At 32.2% G+C, this 26,887-nt stretch overlaps 1 protein-coding gene across 1 annotated transcript in view; it reads right to left on the bottom strand.

Annotated features, from left to right (window-relative positions):
• Positions 1-26,887, bottom strand: part of LOC114338448 (uncharacterized) — a 110,253-nt gene that overhangs the window by 28,384 nt on the left and 54,982 nt on the right. Inside the window, exons 6-14 of the mRNA XM_028289052.2 lie at positions 24,360-24,625; positions 23,509-23,652; positions 21,059-21,550; positions 19,319-19,457; positions 18,276-18,445; positions 18,045-18,183; positions 16,333-16,541; positions 15,555-15,702; positions 10,400-10,599 (exon numbers count right to left, since the gene is read on the bottom strand). Of these exons, the coding sequence (XP_028144853.2) occupies positions 10,400-10,599; positions 15,555-15,702; positions 16,333-16,541; positions 18,045-18,183; positions 18,276-18,445; positions 19,319-19,457; positions 21,059-21,550; positions 23,509-23,652; positions 24,360-24,625 (1,907 nt within the window). The remainder of the gene's footprint in view (positions 1-10,399; positions 10,600-15,554; positions 15,703-16,332; positions 16,542-18,044; positions 18,184-18,275; positions 18,446-19,318; positions 19,458-21,058; positions 21,551-23,508; positions 23,653-24,359; positions 24,626-26,887) is intronic.

Consider the following 26,887-nt stretch of genomic DNA (forward strand, 5'->3'; position numbering starts at 1 on the left):
GAAAATCCAAAGCTGCATGAACAGATTAATAGCGCGCCATAGCTTTGTCAGCAATTATTTAGGCTTTCAAATTCGTAATTTCTACTCATTGTAGTTGCATGGGAATACCATTTCAAGATAGAAAATAGTATATTCTTCAATTTTACATAAGTTTTGAGTAACTACAAGTGATAGAAAATGAATCAAAACTAAATTATGTAAACAAATAAAAACCAGTCTGTCAAAAATGTTCTGTTATTGTAAACGTCAAAAAATTTCCACTATAATTCGCTGTTGGGTACCCCACGAGCAAAAAATTTCCGATAAAATACCTCCGTTGCCATGGTGATCTGTCAAAATAACGTATTTTGATTGGTTCAAAATTACAGGTGTGGAATTTTCACTAGTAATACCACTAGAGGTCAAATAATTTCCGGAAATTTTCTAAAAATATTCATGATCAAAAAAAAATTTCCGGATATTAATTTGACTTCGCGTGGTATTCGGTAAGAAAATTCCACACCAAATTTGCATTTGAAAATCCAAAGCTGCATGAACAGATTAATAGCGCGCCATAGCTTTGTCAGCAATTATTTAGGCTTTCAAATTCGTAATTTCTACTCATTGTAGTTGCATGGGAATACCATTTCAAGATAGAAAATAGTATATTCTTCAATTTTACATAAGTTTTGAGTAACTACAAGTGATAGAAAATGAATCAAAACTAAATTATGTAAACAAATAAAAACCAGTCTGTCAAAAATGTCCTGTTATGGTAAACGTCAAAAAATTTCCACTATAATTCGCTGTTGGGTACCCCACGAGCAAAAAATTTCCGATAAAATACCTCCGTTGCCATGGTGATCTGTCAAAATAACGTATTTTGATTGGTTCAAAATTACAGGTGTGGAATTTTCACTAGTAATACCACTAGAGGTCAAATAATTTCCGGAAATTTTCTAAAAATATTCATGATCAAAAAAAAATTTCCGGATATTAATTTGACTTCGCGTGGTATTCGGTAAGAAAATTCCACACCAAATTTGCATTTGAAAATCCAAAGCTGCATGAACAGATTAATAGCGCGCCATAGCTTTGTCAGCAATTATTTAGGCTTTCAAATTCGTAATTTCTACTCATTGTAGTTGCATGGGAATACCATTTCAAGATAGAAAATAGTATATTCTTCAATTTTACATAAGTTTTGAGTAACTACAAGTGATAGAAAATGAATCAAAACTAAATTATGTAAACAAATAAAAACCAGTCTGTCAAAAATGTTCTGTTATTGTAAACGTCAAAAAATTTCCACTATAATTCGCTGTTGCGTACCCCACGAGCAAAAAATTTCCGATAAAATACCTCCGTTGCCATGGTGATCTGTCAAAATAACGTATTTTGATTGGTTCAAAATTACAGGTGTGGAATTTTCACTAGTAATACCACTAGAGGTCAAATAATTTCCGGAAATTTTCTAAAAATATTCATGATCAAAAAAAAATTTCCGGATATTAATTTGACTTCGCGTGGTATTCGGTAAGAAAATTCCACACCAAATTTGCATTTGAAAATCCAAAGCTGCATGAACAGATTAATAGCGCGCCATAGCTTTGTCAGCAATTATTTAGGCTTTCAAATTCGTAATTTCTACTCATTGTAGTTGCATGGGAATACCATTTCAAGATAGAAAATAGTATATTCTTCAATTTTACATAAGTTTTGAGTAACTACAAGTGATAGAAAATGAATCAAAACTAAATTATGTAAACAAATAAAAACCAGTCTGTCAAAAATGTTCTGTTATTGTAAACGTCAAAAAATTTCCACTATAATTCGCTGTTGGGTACCCCACGAGCAAAAAATTTCCGATAAAATACCTCCGTTGCCATGGTGATCTGTCAAAATAACGTATTTTGATTGGTTCAAAATTACAGGTGTGGAATTTTCACTAGTAATACCACTAGAGGTCAAATAATTTCCGGAAATTTTCTAAAAATATTCATGATCAAAAAAAAATTTCCGGATATTAATTTGACTTCGCGTGGTATTCGGTAAGAAAATTCCACACCAAATTTGCATTTGAAAATCCAAAGCTGCATGAACAGATTAATAGCGCGCCATAGCTTTGTCAGCAATTATTTAGGCTTTCAAATTCGTAATTTCTACTCATTGTAGTTGCATGGGAATACCATTTCAAGATAGAAAATAGTATATTCTTCAATTTTACATAAGTTTTGAGTAACTACAAGTGATAGAAAATGAATCAAAACTAAATTATGTAAACAAATAAAAACCAGTCTGTCAAAAATGTTCTGTTATTGTAAACGTCAAAAAATGTCCACTATAATTCGCTGTTGGGTACCCCACGAGCAAAAATTTCCGATAAAATACCTCCGTTGCCATGGTGATCTGTCAAAATAACGTATTTTGATTGGTTCAAAATTACAGGTGTGGAATTTTCACTAGTAATACCACTAGAGGTCAAATAATTTCCGGAAATTTTTTTGAGATCATGAATATTTTGAAAATTTCCCGAGTTGCAGTCGAGGGAAATTTTCTAAAAATATTCATGATCAAAAAAAAATTTCCGGATATTAATTTGACTTCGCGTGGTATTCGGTAAGAAAATTCCACACCAAATTTGCATTTGAAAATCCAAAGCTGCATGAACAGATTAATAGCGCGCCATAGCTTTGTCAGCAATTATTTAGGCTTTCAAATTCGTAATTTCTACTCATTGTAGTTGCATGGGAATACCATTTCAAGATAGAAAATAGTATATTCTTCAATTTTACATAAGTTTTGAGTAACTACAAGTGATAGAAAATGAATCAAAACTAAATTATGTAAACAAATAAAAACCAGTCTGTCAAAAATGTTCTGTTATTGTAAACGTCAAAAAATTTCCACTATAATTCGCTGTTGGGTACCCCACGAGCAAAAAATTTCCGATAAAATACCTCCGTTGCCATGGTGATCTGTCAAAATAACGTATTTTGATTGGTTCAAAATTACAGGTGTGGAATTTTCACTAGTAATACCACTAGAGGTCAAATAATTTCCGGAAATTTTCTAAAAATATTCATGATCAAAAAAAAATTTCCGGATATTAATTTGACTTCGCGTGGTATTCGGTAAGAAAATTCCACACCAAATTTGCATTTGAAAATCCAAAGCTGCATGAACAGATTAATAGCGCGCCATAGCTTTGTCAGCAATTATTTAGGCTTTCAAATTCGTAATTTCTACTCATTGTAGTTGCATGGGAATACCATTTCAAGATAGAAAATAGTATATTCTTCAATTTTACATAAGTTTTGAGTAACTACAAGTGATAGAAAATGAATCAAAACTAAATTATGTAAACAAATAAAAACCAGTCTGTCAAAAATGTTCTGTTATTGTAAACGTCAAAAAATTTCCACTATAATTCGCTGTTGGGTACCCCACGAGCAAAAAATTTCCGATAAAATACCTCCGTTGCCATGGTGATCTGTCAAAATAACGTATTTTGATTGGTTCAAAATTACAGGTGTGGAATTTTCACTAGTAATACCACTAGAGGTCAAATAATTTCCGGAAATTTTCTAAAAATATTCATGATCAAAAAAAAATTTCCGGATATTAATTTGACTTCGCGTGGTATTCGGTAAGAAAATTCCACACCAAATTTGCATTTGAAAATCCAAAGCTGCATGAACAGATTAATAGCGCGCCATAGCTTTGTCAGCAATTATTTAGGCTTTCAAATTCGTAATTTCTACTCATTGTAGTTGCATGGGAATACCATTTCAAGATAGAAAATAGTATATTCTTCAATTTTACATAAGTTTTGAGTAACTACAAGTGATAGAAAATGAATCAAAACTAAATTATGTAAACAAATAAAAACCAGTCTGTCAAAAATGTTCTGTTATTGTAAACGTCAAAAAATTTCCACTATAATTCGCTGTTGGGTACCCCACGAGCAAAAAATTTCCGATAAAATACCTCCGTTGCCATGGTGATCTGTCAAAATAACGTATTTTGATTGGTTCAAAATTACAGGTGTGGAATTTTCACTAGTAATACCACTAGAGGTCAAATAATTTCCGGAAATTTTCTAAAAATATTCATGATCAAAAAAAAATTTCCGGATATTAATTTGACTTCGCGTGGTATTCGGTAAGAAAATTCCACACCAAATTTGCATTTGAAAATCCAAAGCTGCATGAACAGATTAATAGCGCGCCATAGCTTTGTCAGCAATTATTTAGGCTTTCAAATTCGTAATTTCTACTCATTGTAGTTGCATGGGAATACCATTTCAAGATAGAAAATAGTATATTCTTCAATTTTACATAAGTTTTGAGTAACTACAAGTGATAGAAAATGAATCAAAACTAAATTATGTAAACAAATAAAAACCAGTCTGTCAAAAATGTTCTGTTATTGTAAACGTCAAAAAATGTCCACTATAATTCGCTGTTGGGTACCCCACGAGCAAAAAATTTCCGATAAAATACCTCCGTTGCCATGGTGATCTGTCAAAATAACGTATTTTGATTGGTTCAAAATTACAGGTGTGGAATTTTCACTAGTAATACCACTAGAGGTCAAATAATTTCCGGAAATTTTCTAAAAATATTCATGATCAAAAAAAAATTTCCGGATATTAATTTGACTTCGCGTGGTATTCGGTAAGAAAATTCCACACCAAATTTGCATTTGAAAATCCAAAGCTGCATGAACAGATTAATAGCGCGCCATAGCTTTGTCAGCAATTATTTAGGCTTTCAAATTCGTAATTTCTACTCATTGTAGTTGCATGGGAATACCATTTCAAGATAGAAAATAGTATATTCTTCAATTTTACATAAGTTTTGAGTAACTACAAGTGATAGAAAATGAATCAAAACTAAATTATGTAAACAAATAAAAACCAGTCTGTCAAAAATGTTCTGTTATGGTAAACGTCAAAAAATTTCCACTATAATTCGCTGTTGGGTACCCCACGAGCAAAAAATTTCCGATAAAATACCTCCGTTGCCATGGTGATCTGCCAAAATAACGTATTTTGATTGGTTCAAAATTACAGGTGTGGAATTTTCAATAAAACACGATAATTTTGCCAACATCGTACCATAATTCTTTCGTTGACTGGTGGCATCCCTGATATCAACTATTAAACGAGAAGGCTTTGATTTGAAAATTTTTAGTTCGGCGTCGGTTCTTGTAAAAATTAAGAAAAACCTTATCAAATTGAATGAATTGCTTATTTTTTTAAGTAAAAAGACTTTTAGTGTATGTTTTGATTCGGTTTCAATACGTAGTAAGTCGCGTCATTGTGTTTTACGTTGAAGAAGTGAAGAAATTGAACACGAAATCTTACAGGTATGACCACAGACATATCATAATAGCATACAATTCAAAATTTTTTATGTCAGGCTTTTATAATTATTATTGGTGTTTCTAAGCAATATTTCCTTTTTAATGCCTTATTAATTTTGATTCTTGGAGTAGGTATTGGTTGTTTTGCTTTTAGTTCAATTACAGACTTTATTTTGATTTTCATTTTTCACATTGTGCTTTTAAATTATTTTGCTCGCAGTGATGACACGTTTGTTTCCAAATATCAATATTGTTTATCTATTAGTCCACTACAGTAAGATATTTTCATTTGTGGCATAATTTTTCATATTTTCTGTTTCAAACAATTCAAAATTTGATACATTACCATTCCGAAAAATTTATTTAAGTATTTTCCGATTATGAACGGTTGCCTAGACACATCCAGTTATTTAAGTTGGTATCAGTGCGCACGACGAACAAATTCCTATCAAACGCGAAGGCTTTGATTTGAAATTTTTGAGTTCGGCGTCGGTTCTTGTAAAAATTAAGAAAAACCTTATTAAATTAAATGCATCGCTTATATTATTACGCAAAAAGACTTTTAGTGCATGTCTTGCTTCGGTATCAACACGTAGTAAGGCGCGTCATTGTGTTTTACGTTGAAAAAGTGAAGAAATTCATCACGAAATCTACAGGTAGGTGTTACTACATATCATTCAAGATATTTATGTCAGGCTTCAGGCTTTTATAGTCATTGGTGTTTTTAAGTAATATTCCCTTTTTATCGCCTTTTGCTTTTAGTTCAATTCCATATACTTGAATTTCATTTTTCCCATTATTTCGTGCTTTTCAATTTGCTCGCAGTGGTGAAAGGTTTGTTTCACGATATCAATATTGTCTGTCTAGTTTACTACAGCAAGATATTTTCATTTGTGCCATAATTTTTCATATATCTTTTGTTTCAAATAATTCAAAATTTTACATACATATTACCATTCCGAAAAATCGTAGAGATCATGTACACTGTACACTATGACAGTTTAGTATGTATTTTTACTACAAAAACGTTATTACGTAGGTCAAAATTTTTGACGTAAGAGAACTGTCAAAGCATTAGAATGTGACTTTTCATTATTGCCATGTTTATAATAAACATGGCAATAATAAAAAGTCACATTCTAATGTTTTGACAGTTCTCTTACGTCAAAAATTTTATAATAAACATGGCAATAATAAAAAGTCACATTCTAATGTTTTGACAGTTCTCTTACGTCAAAAATTTTGACCTACGTAATAACGTTTTTGTAGTAAAAATACATACCGTCGTGCATTGACAGTTGTCGCTGCCGGCGACAATCAAACCACTTCAAAATCGATTCAAATCAATTCAAAATTAACACAATTTTTTGTTTTTTTAATGTTAGTTGATAATAACAAATGTTTTGATGGGGGTAAAATATAATAACAATTTTTTTTGTTTATTTGAGATCTGGTTCACACGTAGAACAGTGCAGTAGAAGTGCTTATCCCAATGTAGATGAGATGGGGAAACATGACCAAATGGTAAGTTGTCCATTTATTACAAAAATATTAATCATTTGACAGAATTGTTTATTTGCAAAATTTAAAATATATAAATGATCATAAAAACACACAAAAATCAAAAATGTATTATTACACTTCTCCAAAATATTAACGCACCACCTTAAAAATGGGTCATTTTTGATCTCTCAAATTCCCTAAACCTGTTGTCCGTAAGTGATTTTTGAAGTTATACTGCTTTAGGCGCGATATGAGGGTGAATTTTAATATGATTAAAACCTTCAATCTGGGCGCAGTCGCATTATAACTTTGTTCTGATTGGATGTCAAAAATTATTCAATATGGCGGCTGTGGCACAGCTGTGGTTTGATTATTTATGGTTGTTGCGTTTTGAAATTTGTGGGAAAAGAAACAACAAACAAAATTAGTTAATAGTTATACTGCCTTTTTAAATAGTTTTCATATACCTATATTTTTGGACTTTTGGACCATTTTGGACAAGGAAAACTCATTCTAATTTGGTATGTAGTTGTTATTATAATCATATTGTAATTATACATTTGGAATAGGTTGGAATAAATTTATTTTCTCAAGAATGGGGATTTTTGGAGAGAAATCCGAAATTAGGTCCGATTTTTATTTTTAAATTATGATTTCTTGGCGAAGATTTATTTATCTAGTAGGTATTTAATGCTTTGATTTACATACTTAATTTGATTACCAACAAAAGTTCTACCAATCTTCATCTAATATATTGTTTTCTTACTGTTTTGTTATATTTTAATATTTTCTTCCACAAAAATCAAACTACATAATTTGATTAAATTCAGAACAACTGTCAAACGGTAAAACGTTCAGTTGCCTATTTTTCCACATGACAAATAATGTGTAATTGGATGAGTGAGTCTAGGCTTCGATTACGAATCAAAGCGCCCCCAAATTCGCGGGTTCGAATCCCGATGCAAGTTTTTATTTTTTATTTTTTTATACATTTTATGATTGTAAGTATATTTTTTATATATTTTTTTTTCAGAAAATGCGTATTTAAAACTTTTGCCAACAATTATTATCGTTCAGAAATCATTTTTTCTTTGTGGCATTTTTCAATGTGTTTGTGTGCGTTTTATTCTTTTATTTTTTTTTTAAATTTTTGGTATTGTGTTAATACAAATTTTTGGAAAGTAGTAAGTATTAAAATTAGTTTAATATTTAAATAAAATATAAATAAACTGTTTAAAGTACATTATATCAATTTCGTTAAAATCACATATGTAATAGAAGTATAACTTCTTACGTGCGTACAAAGTACACAAACATTATTTTTTAATATGTTGTTGCCTTATTCTTTATAGTATTTTTACTACAAAAGCGATATTACGTAGGTCAAAATTTTTGACTTAAGAGAACTGTCAAAACATTAGAATGTGACTTTTCATTATTGTCATGTTTATAATAAACGTAAGAGAACTGTCAAAACATTAGAATGTGACTTTTCATTATTGCCATGTTTATAATAAACAAGGCAATAATGAAAAGTCACATGCTAATGTTTTGACAGTTCTCTTACGTCAAAAATTTTGGCCTACGTAATATCGCTTTTGTAGTAAAAATGCTATAACAATATCGCTGTAATTGTTACTAGACAGGTATACCGGGTGTACTAATCAAACTGTGTTTTTTCTCAAAGTTCGCAACACCCAGTAGAATATATTAATGTTTATAAAATATTGAAATTAAATCTCAACTATAGTCTCATGTTTTCCTAACATTTTGTTTTTTTATTCATTCACTTAATAATATTTTTGCTAAACGGGTAAATTGTCAGAGAATACCGGGTGTACCAATCAAACTGATTTTTTTCTCGAAGTTCGCGTCACCCTCTGGAATATTCTAGCATTTATAAAATACTGAAATTAAAACTCAACTATTGGGACCGTGCAAGTTCTGAAAAGCGACACCTGGTTTCTTCGCTCTGCACTTTTATTCGCACTTTTGATTATATTGGCCAATCATATGGTTCTGGTTACTGGATAATTGTCAAGGCCATAGTCCAAAAAAAATAATAAGAAGAAAAAATAAGATTTAGGTTATGTTATTTAAACGTTAACAATTAACAATTGTATGTAGTAAATAAAATTAGTTATTAAAATGCAGTACTGCAAGCAAAATACAATTAATTAAATTTTTATATAATAATTGCATATCATATCAATACTGTGGAGCAATATATAATTTTTCTTTTTAAATGACAATAAGTATGAAATGTACGTCAATTTGACAATTTCAATTGACAATATGAATTATTTAAGAAAGTTGTAATATTTCTCCGCTATTCGCGCACGATCGTTTCGCGTATCCCTTCCAAGTACTTGCACACCGCGAATAGTATTTTTACTACAAAAGCGATATTACGTAGGTCAAAATTTTTGACGTAAGAGAACTGTCAAAAGATTAGAATGTGACTTTTAAAAGTCACATTCTAATGTTTTGACAGAAAAGTCACATTCTAATGTTTTGACAGTTCTCTTACGTCAAAAATTTTGACCTCAGTAATATCGCTTTTGTAGTAAAAATACTATATAACCTCATGTTTCTTAACATTCTGTTTTTTGATTCATTCGCATATGTTGGATAATAAAAAATTTAGGTACTTCAACAACTAGCCTTGTTTTTCATCAATACAACGTTTGCTTTATAAACGTCCGGAACTGCTTCATTTCCGAGATTGTTGAAGTTTTTCTTACAAACTGACGATTTATTTATTGCTCTAAAACCGGTTGAGATATGCAAATGAAATTTGGTGGGTTTTAAGAGATAGTTATTATGCATTTTTTGACATAATTAAGAATTTTATGTTCACCATTGGCGTACATAAGGGTCATATTACCCGTATGCGTGCCGATGGTGAATATTAAATTTATAATTTGTATATCAAAAAATGCGCAATAACTACCTCTTTAAACCTACCAAATTTCATTTGCATATCTCAACCGGTTTTAGAGTCATAAAGGAATCATCAGTTTGTAAGAAAAAATTCAACATCGCGTATCTTGGAAACGAAGCATTTGCGGACATACGTTTATGAAACAAACTGTCATTATTTTTTCATGCAGGATTAACCCTTAAAGTTTGTCATACTTATTTAAAAACACCCTGTATTGACGAAAGACAAGACTAGTTGTTAAAGCACCCAACTTTTTTATTATCCGACATAAGCGAATGAATAAAAAAACGGAATATTAAGAAAACCTGAGGCTATAGTTGGGTTTTAATTTCAGTATTTTATAAATGCTAGATATTCCACAGGGTCACGTGAACTTTGAGAAAAAATCACAGTTTGATTGGTACACCAGGTATACAATGACAATTTACCTGTCTAGCAACAATATTATTACAGCGATATTGTTAATTAGGCTATAACATGTTAAAAATCACTTAAATCGGAAAACAGGTTTAGGAAATTCGAGACATCAAATATGACCCATTTTTAAGGTGGTGCGTTAATTTCTTGAAGTGTATTTAGCTGAATAAATGGTAAATATCTTACAGTCTCTATCAATCGGTCCTCCTCCTGATATATGATTAGTGTGAACGGGATCATTAGCCAGTAATACGCAATCAGGATTGTAATTGTCCCAAGCAAATAGCAATGCATTCGGGTCGTAGACGTAGTCTAGTTTCGCCAATAAATCTCTTTGATAAATGTCTGAGAGATAACAGTTTGGTACATTACGTGAACCCTTGGACCTAAAATAAGAAGCGAGTATCAAGCAATCAAGTAAAACTAGTATTATAAATCAAGCAATGTGAATTAATTTTTATCTGAAATTACTGTTAATAATTATTTTTAATCAATTATAATAAGGTTCTTGAACTAATAAGCGGAGCTTCAGTGAAAACGTGCCATCTAGTTCTATTTTGAGTTAAGACCTTCATCTCATTCCAAGACTCTCCTAAACCTCTTATCTCGTCTATGATAAATCTTCTCCAAGTTTGTGCTGGGCGACCCCTTTTTCTTTTTCCTTGGAGTTTCCACTTTAAGGTAGTCTTTCCAATACTAGAGCTATCTTTTCGAAGTCTATAACCGATTAAACCCCACTTTCTGGACTTTTTTTGATTTTCTACCTTCTTTTGTACGAAAAGGTGTAGCAAATCTTCGTTTCTGACAATGTTAGGCCATAAAATACGAAGGAAAATACTTCCTATGCTATGGCTCAACAATAGTTCTCAGTTGGATAAAACTGCACTCATTCTTCTAAAAACCTTTGTGGCTGGAGTCTCTGAAATATCGTCTAATACAAATTCCAGCAACATGTCGGTTCCAAAAAACCCTGGAGATTTGCTTACAAAAGGAATTAAGTCTCAGTCACTTCGTTCTTCAAGCTTTGAGATACCATTTAGTAGCATTTGTCGAATTATCTAAAATTGATTTTCCATTTCATAGGTTCTCTACTTTTACTCAACTCACGCACATTACCTTCGTTTCATTTAAAATTCTAAGAATTCAAATTCACAAAAATTGTCCAGAGTTTTGTTCTTCAAATGCTGTTGCTTCTCTGCGACGGAGACCGGCAATCATCATAGCTATTCGGACGTTAGAGACGACTACTCTAAAAAATTAATTTGATGTTCATCCGTATCATTCTCTCAGGTTGCGAAGGCATGACATTCTACGTCTTCCTATGATTCTCTTTCCTTGAATCTTTCCCTTCATAATCAGTTTTAGCAAGCTGTATCTCTCTTCTCGTGTAATATCTCCGAGATATTACAATTTTTTCTTGTTTTGATTGTATTTTAGATTTCCATTTTCTATTCATTTTTCTCAGAACCTCTTTGTTTGTGACGTGTTTGAGCACTCTTCTCATTTTGTTGAAATTTGCTCTAGCCTTTTCTATTCTGATTTTAATTTCATGGAAGTAATATGTTGCAGAGTTAATCATTGTTCCAAGATATGCATATTTTCTGTTCACTTGTTCGACATTGGTTCCGTGTATTAGAAGATTCTCGTTATTTCTTTCAGTTTTTGATATTTATACTTCTAATTTACTTACCGTTGCGCGTCATAGCCTGTGACTTCACATGATACCAACACGAAATATTTAGGCGGTAGGTGTGTTCTTTCTTAGAATCATTTTGCCTAGTACACTGTGATTACAGTCACTAGACATATTTTATTATATACGCGTAGAAATAATATTTGAAGATTTCTATTAATGTTAACCTAAAGAAATACACAATAATATGTTTCATTTAATTTGTATAAATGGATTATAAGGCGTTTTTATGAAGCACATTTGCTCGGAACACACTGTAACTGTAATCAGACGAAGGTGACGTTTTAGAATAAATTGTTATAGTCGGTTCGCTAAACTCAGACACAACTGGCTAGTGATTTTATTAAGTAATTTTGCCAATTTGGTAAAATTGGCAAAAAAAATAATTACTAAAGAGTTAATAATTACTAAATAGTTAGTAATTATGCCAATTTTGGGAAAATTGGCCAAAATAAAAAAAAATACATACTAAAATCACTAGCCAGTTGTGTCTGAGTTCAGCGAACCGACTATAATATTTATTTGACAGTTGCGGTGATGACACTTCATATTTGTTTATATTCTTTACTATAAGTATTTGTTTTATTATATTTACTGTTTTATTATTTACTTCTATATTTCTAAAGTTTTTATTTATCTACATTGAATATTAATTTGTTTTGTATATTGTGTATAATTCACGTTTACAATAATTATGTGATCTATTTGATTTAAAATGAATTCAAGAATTTTTTGTAATTGGACAACAATGTCAACTTAGATCTCTAACGTAGATACAGAGGCGGCTCTAGCCCATGTAGCGCCCGTGTGCAGTCGATGCCCTGGCGCTCTTTTCTAGACACGCAGTCAAAATGGAATAGTCGAATAGGTACCTACCTGGTACTTGTACATAACGTATTAGGTACTCTTATAATGTAAACAAAAATCCACATGCAAATAGTGCAATATTAAATGATGTCGGGAGCCAATAGTTATTCACGGCGTCAGAACAACCTACCCAAATCTGTTAAAAACATTTAATTAAAAATTAACTTTTTATCTATGAGGTAAGGTTGAAAATTGGCTGAGGTTGATAAAATGATGAACTACATACTACGTATTTTCAGTATTACTTAAAAAACCAACAACAAATTGTTAATATGGATAATTTCTGAGGAGTTCTGACTCCTCTGAAAGTCGCAATAATTGTGGTAGTCATCTTCTTAGGGTGCCTGTCCGTTCCTAACATTGGCGGTCATTCTGGCTATGATGACTTTGTTGGTTGCTATACGGAATAGTTGTGTTGAGGTCTTTCTATACCATGCTCTCAAGTTAGCAAGCCAGGATATTCTTCTTCATACTGGGGCCCTTTTTCCTTAAATTTTACCTTGTAAAATGCATTGGAGTAGCTCGTATCTGCCTCGATTTCTCATTATATATCCCAAGTACTGCAGCTTACGGGCCTTCACGATGTTGACCTAAATCTGCGGTTGTGTTCATCCTCCGTAGTACTTCTTCATTGGTGACTTTGTCTGTCCATGGTATCTTCAGGATCCTTCTGTACAACCATAGATCTCAAGTCTGATGTTTCGATAGAGTTTCTGCCTTCAATATCCGCGTTTCTACTCCGTATAGAAGCACTGAGTACACGTAACATTTAAGGAGTCTTATTTTTGTTTTTAGGGTGAGTTCATGGCTCTTGAACACATAGCTCATAGTCAAGAATGCACTTTTTGCCTTTCCGATGCGACATCTAATTTCTTGAGTATTGTCCCATGACTCATTGATTATAGTTCCCAAGTAGTTGTATTGTGAGACACCTTCAATTCTCATTTGATTCACATACAGTTTTGCTCCAGTTATGTTTTGCTTGCTGATGATCATTAGCTTGAATTTGCTGGTGTTTATATCTAGTCCATATGTTCTACTTGTTTACGTTATTTTGTTCATTAAGTTTTGCAGCCCTTCTATGGTATTGGAAAACACTATCATCTGCATACCGCAGGTTGCTAAGGTTGATTCCATTTTTATTGAGATGCCTTTATCAATATCTTTTAGAGTTTAGAGACTCTTTAAAAATGTGCTTTGAGTACAGATTGAACATCAGCGGTGAAATTATGCATCCCTGTCTCACTCCCCTTAAGATTTCGACCTGATCTCTATATTCTCCATTTATTCGGAGCACTGCTGATTGATTCCAATACAGGTTAGCTATTATTTTCAGGTCTCTTCCGTCAATCCCTGTCCTCTTCAGCACTTGCATCATTTGTTCATGCCTGACTCTATCGAAAGCCTTCTTGTAGTCAATCAAGCATGCAAAATCATCACAGCTGACATCTCTACATTTCTGAAACAACACCTGCACGCTAAATAAAGCCTCCCTCGTACCTAACAGCGTTCACAAATCCAAACTGATTGGGCGCAATTTATTCTTCGCATTTTCGGTAAATTGTGATAGTAATAAAAGAAAATCTTCCTTTTAAATAATTTTAATCAAATGAAAAGCCGCTTTACTTTATATTTACATGTTAACTTAAATAAAATACTTAATCCATTCCGTCAAAGCTTATTTCGCAAAATTATCCCGCGACACCTGTACAAACGCCTTTGAAAATGCCCGACAAGTCCCAAACAATTTCACCTTTATAGGGTCCGCAACATTGTCGGTATGTCTTCAAACGAATCAAAAGATCGCCTTCCGTCCGTTGGACGGACAGCCGGGCGGGCGACAATCTATAAATCGCGCTTAAGTGCCAATGTAATTTTTCATTAATCGTTTTAATGCATATTTTGTGTTGAAACAAAGTAAAGGACCCGCTCTTTGGTGATCGGCGCCCCCAACATCCCGGCGCCCGTGTGCACCGCACACCCTGCACAATAGGTAAAGCCGCCTCTGCGTAGATAATGACGTGCAACGTGCAACGGTAAGTAAATTAGACGGACTGTATATAAATTTTGTCTTATACCGTATGTTTATTCTTAATACTGAAGATCTTTAATATTTTCGGCAAGATAATAGAGTCATCCGCATATCTAATGTTGTTAATGGGAACTCCATTTACCTTTATTCCATCTGTTTCACTATCGATTAAGAGCTTTTCTCAGGATCTCTTCCAAATAGACATTAAAAAGAATTAGTGACAATACGCATCCCTGTCTTATTCCACGCCTAATTTCAATTTCCTCTGACAGAGGTTCGTTAACACGTACTTTTGCTCGCTGCCTTGCTTATACATATCTAGTATAAATTCGTAGTATAAAATTTACAATTAAATTAGATAAATGTCAGACATTTCTGCCATCAAACCATCATAAACTATTATTTCGGGATTATTTCTTTATATATTTATTCAAGATTTTTTTCCAAATGTCCTGATATAAAGGATAATGAAACTAACTACTTTTAAGATTCATGGTCTTAAGAAATTTGACGCTACCACACTGTGTGGAACAAAAAATAGATGAGAATGACTTAGTCACAATACATTCTAAGTTTACCTAAAATATTGGAACCCCAAAAATATACATATTTAAAATTTATCAAAAAATCTCTGACAGAGTGCAAAATAAATCTTATAGGTTACAATGTTACTTACTACAAGAGTTCCACCGATAAAGTATATATGTTAATGATAATAATCATTCACTTAATTTAGAGCATACACTTACCAGAAACTAAATGACATGCATTGAAAAAGTGACTTCAACCTTGCTCTTGTACATTCTTCTTTACATTCTAATTCTGAAGACACATGTAGTGATTTTTTAATAGCTTGCGGTAGCAATCTTGCTGGTGAACCAAATCCAATGTAACAAACTAAAAAATAAAGAATTATCACAAATATTAAAAATTCTACATTGTCTTTCTAGAAACAATTTATGTAGTTATCTATGTATTATTATCTGGAAAGGAATTTACACCATGGAATTACAATGCCCAGCTATGAATACCTGGACACAGAAGTGAGAGATCAAGTACAAAAGTAAATAGACTGGAAGGATGCCTTAATAACACTATATGGCGAAACTCACATATTAACACTGAGATAAAGTCAAGAATTTATAAAGCCAGTGCAAAACCAATAGTGAAAACTGCATCAGAGACCACTGAAAATGTCAGAGATGAGAGTACTTACGAAGAAGAATTATAGAAAATTCGCTGAGAAATCGAAAGAAGAGTGAATATATTAAAAGACAATGTAACGTAGTGTATAAACGAATGGACACTAAATAGAAAATGATAATGTAATAAGCACACAAGCAGAATGGAGGAAACCCGTATGGTCAAAATATCAATAGATAATTACCAAACGGTAGAAGAACTAGAAGAAGTATCGGCCGGCCGCGCAAAATATGGAGCGACAAGGTGGCGACAAAAGGTGGTGTTAGTATTGATCACTACACACTTAGTTTCTAGAAAGACCATTTTATAATTATTTTCATTTACGTTGATCGGGGTTTAGCTGTTTGGGCCGATTGTCGAGATGACCTCTAATGCCGAAGTGGCCTGTTTCGCAACCATGACCAAAACTGCCTCTCTCATAAACTTCAAATCCAGGTTCAGGTTCAAAATGAGCTCTGGGGTCCAGCTCATAGTATGGCCAATCGGTTAACTGGCAGTTATCAATTGAGCCTCTAACAATGGGTGGACCATATCTAAAACAAATGACACCATTATAAATTTGATTTTTATATTGTACAGAGTAAATAAAATAAGATATGGATGGTCATGTGCAGTGTTAAATCAAGAGTACTTTTGCTTATAATGCTTATATAGATAACAGCTATTCAGGCCTGGAGGCCCATGGCTTCTATTTTCTTCACTATTTGTTTCTAATCATGTCTGTTTTTCGTCTTTTTCTCCCAGTCCAGTTTACTTAGATTTCTTACATCGGTTTTAACCTCTCTAACTACTTGTTTTTTGGTTTTCCTCTCCTGCCTTTTTCGCCCGCTTCTTCTGTTCATACTTTTTTTTGCACGCCTATTTGTACTACAAAAATGTCCCATCCAACGAGTTCTTTGTGCTTATACTTTTTGTATTATGCTTGGTTGATTGTAGATCTGCATTGCTTCCTTATTTGTTCTTCTTTTCCCGATGCCGTCATTGTCCTTTGCTCCTCCATATATCTTGTGTAATATCCTTCTCTCCCGTCGTTTCAATTCCTGTGTATTTTTCCGACTTGCCATCCTGTTTCACTGCCGTACATAACCGAAGATTGCACAATCTTTTGTGAATCCTGATTTCCTGGATATTAACCGATATTTGATCATTTTGTCTACTGCTGCTACAGCTTTACTCCTTTTAGTAATTCTTGTTTTATTTCAGCATCTTATTTGGCTCTATTTGTAATCGTCACTCGAATTAATCCACTTTTTAAACCTATATTCTCTACTTCCGCTACTTACTCTTAGAAAATCATCGGCATCTATTTTGTTTGCTCTAATTTCAAAGTATTTGGATTTATTTTCGTTTATGCATAGTCTAAAGTTTTTCTCGATAATAACTGATCTCACAATCAATGCTATATCGTGTGCAAAAGCGATAACTTATTGTTTCTTGTAGTATATTATACCATACACCACTTTGTCGTAGGATAGCTTCTAGGATAAGGTTAATAAACTTGTGGACAGTCAATTACTTTGTCTTAATCCCTTTCTTACCGTAAAAGACTGATAAACTTCTTTCCATGATCACTTTATTTAATGTTTCTTTTAAGGTTATTTCCACTAAGTTTGGTAAGTATTTAACAGATCCATCAATCCATCTCGCTTGTGCCACGTTGTATTTTGGTGTTTTGTATTGCCAAACATTATGTTGCGAAACATAGAAAGAGACGAAGCTGAAACAATCAACCAATTGCGCTACTTTGCGAAAGGGTGTGGTAATACAAGTGTTTTTGTTTACGTCAGTTACAGAGATGTGATTCTAATTTTAGTACTAAATTACTTATATACTATACTATTACATACACATACAATATTTCGCTGAATTTCGTGCTAAGATGCTTAAGATTTTCTATTATATTTCATTCCAATCTATTCCACTCTGCTGAAATGTGACTCTTGCTAAGACTTTTGATTAAATCTAAGATTATAACGCAGGAACTATAGATGATGAATATAAATTTGCTTTCTATTTTTCTACAATAAGTTACTTACCTATAGCTATATGCTCTGCACGTAAATTTAGTAGATGACAAACACTCCACTTGACAATCTACAATAGAATTTGCCTTCAATGAGTCTCTAACAATTTTTTGGTGTAAACGTTCACCACTCCTGACTCTCCAAAAGCAATCTAAAAATACATTAGATTTTTAATGAAATATATTTTTTTAATATACAGGGTGTTGGTAAATCAATGCGACAAACTTTAGGGGATGTATTTACCACTATCATCTCTTCTTTCTATCGCCGGTTGATTACATCTGTTTTTGTTATTCATGGTGTAGATATCAAAATCTCTATCTGGTTCTAGATCCGTGTAGTGGTCTAGTTCTTTATAGTTTAAGTTACTTAGATAACAATTATGTGTGGGCTCTGACACAGTTATAGTATAACTAAAAAAACAAGGAAAATATGTATCTATGTTTCACAAATGAGGTCTTGGTCTAGATGTAATAATGTACTCTCTCCAAGATGAATCACAAAATTTATTAAAAACAATAATTATAAGATTAAAATACTTGGACCCGTTTCGGCCCAATACGAGCCATCATCAGCAAGTACAGGAATAACCAACCAACAGAAAGGAGAAAGAATAAGTTAGGAGCTAACTGGACCGAGCCTAATGATTCTCTCTACTTCCTGTTGGTTGGTTGTTCCTGTAGTTGCTGATGATGGCTCGCATGTGAAACTTTGCAGAATGAGCGAAGCGAAAATGTACTTTTTAACACGTAGGTATATCATACAATATTTTTTTCCAAACGTTATAAATTTATAAAATACAATATTTTTGTTAATTGCTGAAATCATGAAACCTATGACCCGTAGAAGATAGAACTGGTTGTCTACACTCAAGGGGAATGTCTAAAAATTCTTAGCGAAAATATTATACCGTTACATAAATTTGTTTTTTTTTATACAAACGTGTTAAAATGCAATAATACAGTTTAAATTAAATTTTAAAAAATCTTTTAAACCACCTTTTTCAAATTGCGCAAGTTGTACTATTAATATTAATGTTAATAAATGAAATATAAATATTTTGACGTTTCACAATTTGACAATTCACTTTTAATTGCAGTGCCTTAAAATTTTTAAAGCACTAGTGCTTTAAAGTAGCATTCTTAAAGCTCCTATGGAGTGCTAAAAATTGCATTTTTAACACGGTTGTAGAAAAAAAATTATGGTTTATCTTGGAGAGAGTACATTATAAAAAAAACAGTACCTAATTAATTTAAAACTTTTTAACGTTAAATTTGGACTCTTACCGATATGCGTATGATTCACATAGAAAATCTCTTTCCTTAAAACATAATACCTCACATTCGTAAATGTTGGGAACTGCAAAATATTTCTTTACAATTCTTTTGTGCAGCTTAAATCCAGTTACACTTCTGAGAGAACAGTCTGCAAATAAAATAAAATGTGAACCTTTGAGAAATCACTAGAATATAATAGATCAGAATTTCTGTGTCTGATTGACTTAAAGAAAGCATTTAACAGAGTAAGACTCAAAGATGTATTCCATCTTGTACATATATATGCTACAGAAGTTTGTTGCCTAAATATAATAACAACTATTGAAAACATCTACCAAAATAACAAAATGAAAGTAAGAATAGATCGAAAACTTACCGAACCTATAGACACAGGCATGGGAATAAGACAGGTGGACTTTTTGAGCCATATGCTCTTCAATTTAATTATGGATCAAATAATCAAAAGTTTCAACAAAGGAAGAGGGTACATAATGGGAAACAAAGAAGTAAAAATACTCTTTACGCAGGCGACGCCATATTGATAATCCAAGATGAAGATAGTCTGCAAGATTTAACATAGAAAGAATTAAATATGACAATCTCAACTCAAAAAATTAAAATCAATGGGAAAATCCCAATAGTTGGCTGTATACCATAGTTTAAAAAGCTCATACAGAAGTAAAAACTTCAAATTGTATACTGGTATAAAATAGTTTATTAAAATCTATCTAAAATGTCATCCAAATGGATTGCAAAACGTGTTCGTTCTAATTCAGAACATCTTCAGTGGATTCTGCTGAGTACTTGAAACTAGCACACTATTTAAAGTGGTAACCCCATAATATATGGTTTATAATATATTATATTTTAATAAAATATGGTGACTACAAGTCGATGTTGTTAGATTTATTTGAATACATGCTCAAAGGGCAACATGTTTCCCTGCATGTTTCTGAATTAGAACGAAAACGTTTTGCAATGCATTTTGATGACGTTTTAATAAACGATTTTATACCCGTATACAATTTGAAGTTTTTACTTCTGTATGAGTTTTTCAAAAAATTAAAACAACTGTAGTAGGCAAAGAAGCAATCATATGTAAAATAGAAATTAATGACATAACTATTGAACAAGTAATTGATATAAAATATAGCTTGGAATTACACTGCCCTGCTATGAAGAACTGGACAAAGAAGTGACAGATCAAGTACAAAAATAATTCATAAGGCAAGGGATAGACCAATAATGGCATATGCAACAGAAACAAGACCCGCCATAGTCACAACACAAAGAAAACTGAAAATAGATGAAAGTTGGTGTTGGTACTGAGAAGAATTACGAAATACGTCGAGAGATCGAAAGATGAGTAAAGACATTATAAGAAAATATAACGTACAGTGTATAAACGAATGGATGGATAAATAGAAGAAAAAAGAATAGAATAACCACATAAGCAGAATAGGGGAGACCCTTGTGGTCAAAATAGTAAGGGATAAATCACCAATATGTAAAGTATTGGACGACCGCACAAAAGATAGTGACAATCTTCCATAGAGGTTTCAATCTGCCAATGAACAAGCAGAATCGCTTATAAAGAAGAGAAAGGATTGAGGAATTGAAAGAGTTGCAAATCAAAAACCTAAATATAGTAATGATTATACGGAACTCGCTTGAAAACAAATACCTACTAATGATGGCAATTGCTTGCTTTATATTAGTAATATTTACTATAAATTTTGAACTATTTACCTTCTTGAATATTATATATAGGTCGTCTATGTTCAACAGGGAGCAAAGCACTATCAGGAACTCTGAATATACCAGTATCGTCAACTGGTTTGCCTGCTGGTAAATAATTCCCAACAGAAGGTGGAACCAGCTCAGGTTCTGGAGGCAAATAACCACCATGAGGTACACCATAAGTACCTCCATATTTATCCCCCCAGTGGCTGTAATTATTTTGAAATTTATGATAGAGACCCCAGTTCAAATCGTTGATTGAATCATCCGTTCTTGAAGGAGGAAGATAAAAGTTCTTCTTGGGCACTGGGTAGTCGTAACCCTCACCATATCGATGGTGATGTTCGAAACCCCATGGGAACTTCTTTTCGTACTTGTAGTAAGGCGGTGTGTCGTATCCTTTTGGACTATAAGGAGGAGGTTTTTGAGGTAAAATATGGTCATTAAAATACCTTCTGTTGTTATTTCTGTCATCCTGATTTGGACGTGGAAGGTAGTGATCTAAAAGGAAAAAAAGTTAGTACGCATGAGGGCTGAGAAGTTAATAGGTATAAGTGACACATTCAATCAATTTATATTTTGATAGGGGTACGCAAAAACTACGACACTAAGTGCAGAGTTCTGTGAAACTGTACGCAATGTTTTAAAATTTACGCAGGAGGAAATTTTACTGTAAAATAAATAACACATAAAAAACAGAAAAACCTTTGAAACCTGATTGATCTGGCAACGTCGCGTAACCAAAGCTTTCAATCGGTCTGATTTTGGAGGTTTTAGATATTTCTGTCGACTTATACTAATGTTTTATAATATTTTTAAACTTCTATCGTTACATTTAATCATTAAAATCCCAGTTTTTCATAATTTAATGTTATTTTATTGATAAAAAATAAATAATTAATAAAAGAAATTAATAAGAAACCAATATAAATATGTCACTTTTACCTATAGACTTCTCAGCCCCCTCATTTTATAACTTTTTATACAATATCTAATATTACCTATAAATTGAAAACTAAAAGGAACTGTATTTGCTCGTTATTACCTGGCGTTTGTGAAGATATGGGAACAACTTTCTTTTATTTGGTATCTATATTCCTATACAAAATTTAATATTATAATATTAAAACTCCGACTCCTAGATCAATCAAATCAAAAACATACAATTTTAAATAAATGATCTGTACATCCGACCCGACTTTTAAAGGCTTGGAGATAGGTATCATGCAGGCTTCCGATCATACTCATGTCCGATTATGCAGCAAAATTCTGATAGGTGCGAGATTGAAAAGGAATGGGCACACCTGCCATCTCCATTCATACTCGTTTCCGATTTTACGTTAATTTAGCTTCCCAGTTGATCGTGGAAGGTATAGAATTGATATCTTTCTAGCAGACTCATTAACATTCAGCTGAGCGGGATACTATGGTTCGAGTTGTGAAATTCCATAAACAAAGGATCTACCTGTTTTATGAAATGATCCCTTGTTTATATAATTTCACACTCGATAACAATAGCATCCCGCTGAATTGAATATTAATGAGTCTTTTAGATAGATGGTAATACTATGTTCTGCGCGCAATGTTGAAACCTTTCAACAATCGTGGTTTAGCTATTGTGGCTAGCTGTTTGGAAGAAGATCTAATTATCAAAAAATCGCTGTTAGAGAGTAGTGAACGTAAATATTGGGTACGTGATTTTAATCGTGTAGGTACCCAATTTTTCCTAAATTACACCTGATACATGAATCATACCTGATTTAAAACATTTGAGGTTTCCTAAATAAAAATAAAATTTTAAAAAGAAAAAAGGAATTTAATAACATGATACGGTAGTCGCAGGAAACAACACCGCGCAAAACATTAAACGACAATACGCGTCCCGCAGCATGAATACGAATATGCAGTATCGGTGTAGGGTTGGACACGACCACGGAGATGGGATCTAATTGTCCTAGAGATAAAGAGGAATGGAAATTAGAAACTTCTTCAAAAACTCACTTGTACTCGTATGTTGTCGCTGCCAAATAAACGTTATTAATAATTTTAATAGTGTCTGTTACATTTGAAGAGAAAACGTTACGAAGAAATAATTCTAGACCATGGCCTGTAAACTCAGACCCTTCCCAAACAATCCATTATTATTTGGAAAAGCTCATAAGTGCCAGCTATTCCATTTGACCCGCGATGAGACATCAGATAAATATGAGGCTCCGCTAAACAATTTATACGTATGTATGGGATGATTTTTATAGGTAATAATCGAGAAATAATTCTTTGTAAATTATTTAATTCAAAAATTCGTTTTACACTTCACATTGCATCTGAAAAAGTTCGTTAAGATACTATATTTCTACTACAAAATACTATTCAATGCCACAATAAGGTCTCTTATGTTGGGACTTTGAGACATAAAACATTCCAAATTATACTATCAGAGATATCAGAGAGATATTTACCTCCTCTTCGCCTGCTGTCTGGCCCATAGTCGTATCTTCTATCGATTTCAGGACGAATCGGTTTTCGATAATATTCGTCGTTCCTCCATCGATCTGCTCCTCTGTAATCGACAGAACCATGGTAACTAACAACGGGTCTGGGAACTATTAAACAAAAAAATATATATATTACAATTGTAAAATATAATGATCCAGAGAAACATAGAACAAAACAAAACGCCACAAACACATTAATCTAGAAGTACTAAATTCCAAAACAGAAGCAGAGAAAAAACGACTTAGAGAAAGTTCGACTTAGAGAAACGACTTAGAAAGATGTGAATAACATTGTCAAGAAAGCAGCAAAGAATCACAAAACACATTTAATCTCCCCATCATGTATCAGATCTTCCTCTTGATATCTGGCCTTTTACTTTTATAAGAAAAGAAAGTAGGAAAGTTAATTTAATTGAAAATGATAAGGTTCCCATACTGTTTGACCATTGAATGCGAGTGATTTTAAAATTTTGCTAGTTCTGATTATGCCTGATTCAACTATGGATGATGATAAAGCATCGAGTTGTCTCTCCAAATTAGATTTTAAATCGTTTAAAACTTAAACTTTTCGTGAATTTGAGATAAACTAGAATACCTCAACTTTTTGAGATTTCTGCCCCTACTTTTCTACACCTCTCCTTCTCGTTTTCCTCTTTTTATCTAATCTTGTCTCTCTCTCCTTTCTTGTCTACACTTCTCTTTCTCCTTCTTATCTATTTCTCTTCTTGCCTACGCTTCCAGAATCAGTAAAGAGGGGATAAAATATATACACAAAGGATAAATAGGAGAGTGGGAATAAAAAATAGATAACTTACCATAATCATATCTTCTATCAGGCCACCTGTTTCTAGAACCATAGTCATATCCATCTCTTATATCATGTCTGTAACCATCATAGTTATTGTAGTTATTGTAAGGTCGGCTTGGTGGCCCTGGTCTGCAATTTAAAGCAGCAGCGTTCCTGTCTCTTTCATAGTAATCATAGTCCGGATCCGGATAACTATCTCTATATACATCTAGTCGGGATAGAGGTACGCTGAGAAGTTCACAGTCACCTTTTGCTCTGCCCGAAGGGTCTAACCTGAAAATGGAATTATATTTTAGGTATATAGGATTTTCTTAATATGTATACTAAAAAATTTTCCCCACCAAGAGTTCAGGTATAAAGAAGGAGAATAATAGTAAAGCAACATGAGCTTTAACACCAAATACTGAAATGGCATGATACAAATGGAAACAAGTTGTCAGTAATATATAAGTCACGAGACCTTTACTTAAGTCATCTATTAGTGCTTTAGCTCTATTATATTTATATGTATATTTTTTTCGAACATGAAGGAATCTTACTTCTTACTCGTAGAGTTTACAGAACCTAGAGTGCCTACCAAAGCAAAAAGTATAATGAAACTTTGTACATACAATCTCGATCAAGCAATAAGGCGAAAACTTCGATGGAAGCTCACATGTGGTTCTTCACGACAATGCTCGGCCTCATGTTGCCAATATAATGAAATAAAATCTACAACGAAAGAAATCATTTTCACCCTATATTCCTCATTGATTGCCTTGCGATTTTCACATCTTTTGGTCACTGAAAAACGCTTTAAAAGATAATCGTTTTCAGTCGGATGAAGAAGTACAAAATATTAATAATAATAACGTTTATTTACTTGAAAAATATAAAAAGATATATAAATTATACATATATGTATAATTATTGCGATGCAATATAATATCTATGTGTTTTAGATATGTACATAGTTATGTATTCAACGCAAACAAACCATAGAACCCATTAAAACAATTAAGTTGTGCATGGGCCATTTTAGTATAGTTGTGTTGGATATATAACATAACAATTAATATATTGTGTTGGATATAACAATAATTATTATTAAGAAGTAAAATTTTACATGCAGGTACAATACAAATTAATATAAATAAAAAGAACATGATATGAAATGAAGTTCATCAATGTTTAAGCGTTTATTTTTTATTTTTTTTTTGTGTTTAATTATAGGTTTACAGGTTTATGTTATTTATTTTAAAATAATTCTTCGAACTACAGCAACAAGAATTCTTTAAGACTTCGCTAATGGTGAATATCGCTAATGGTGAAACAATGGGATATGTGCCTTAATAGTCCAGGGCCCATCTGTTTTGAGATGGACGTTGAGAGGTGACTCAAATTTTTTGCAGAAATTGCTTGAAAATAACTCAAATAATAATATTTGAGTTATCCTCCCTCTCAAAAAGGTCCGGAACATTGTTTAAATAATTAAAATGTCAAAAAATGAAGGAAAAATTTGATTTTTTTCTTCGTTTTTTGATTATAACTTTAAAATTATTCATTTCCCAGAAAAGATGTATTGACATAAAAATTTCGTAATTAAATTTCCTACAATATAGAATTAGTTAAAAGTTGAAAAAATTGTCACCCTTGTTGCAAAATAGCAATATTTGCGAAAAAAACCATACAAAAACAAGTATTCGCATTTTACGTTTTTCAACCATTTATGCTACACTTATGACCTTCATATTTTACCCAGAAAACTTTATGATACAATAAAATAATACTGTAAATTTCATTAAGATCGGTTCAATAGATTTTGTAAAATAAATTTTGCAATCCAGCTTTAGCAAAAACAATTCATTTTTTCAAAATGTTACAGGACTGAAAATAAAGCAGATAGCCAGTTGAAGATTTTTTTGCGTATAGAAGTGTATTGAACCTCTCATTTGCAATTTGCAAAATTAAAATCGATTAACTACCACGGCATCAGGAATTTTTTTTAATAAACATTAATTATTGGTGCTACGCGCAGGACAGCGGTGTTCGATTCACATGAAGTTGATTTCCACCAAAATTTCTTCCAATCTTCATCTAATATATTATTTTCTTACTCTATATTTTGTTGTATTTTTATATTTTAATTCCACAAAAATCAAACTAATTTGATTATTGTTTGTGAAATATTGTTTAAACAATTGTATAATTAAAAAAAAAACATTTATTCTCAAGTTAAAATATATGAACAAAGAAAGTTTTTGCTAAAAAAAGTATAATTTCAAAGGATAGAGTATGTGTTTTTATTTTGCAATAAACAAATTTATTTATTTATATCGAAATGTAATAAAAATTAGAATGTATCAATAATTATCAAAGGTCATTGGAATGCCCAATCAGAGCAAACTATCCGGTGTCCTGCGCGCAACACCAATAATTAATGTTTATTTAAAAAAAATAAATCCTGACGCCGTGGTGGTTAATCGATTTTAGTTTTGCAAATTGAAAATGAAAGGTACAGTACACTTCTATAAGTAAAAAAAAATTTCAATTTGC

The sequence above is a fragment of the Diabrotica virgifera genome, chromosome 2 (genome assembly GCF_917563875.1).
Source record: "Diabrotica virgifera virgifera chromosome 2, PGI_DIABVI_V3a".
NCBI lineage: Eukaryota > Metazoa > Arthropoda > Insecta > Coleoptera > Chrysomelidae > Diabrotica > Diabrotica virgifera.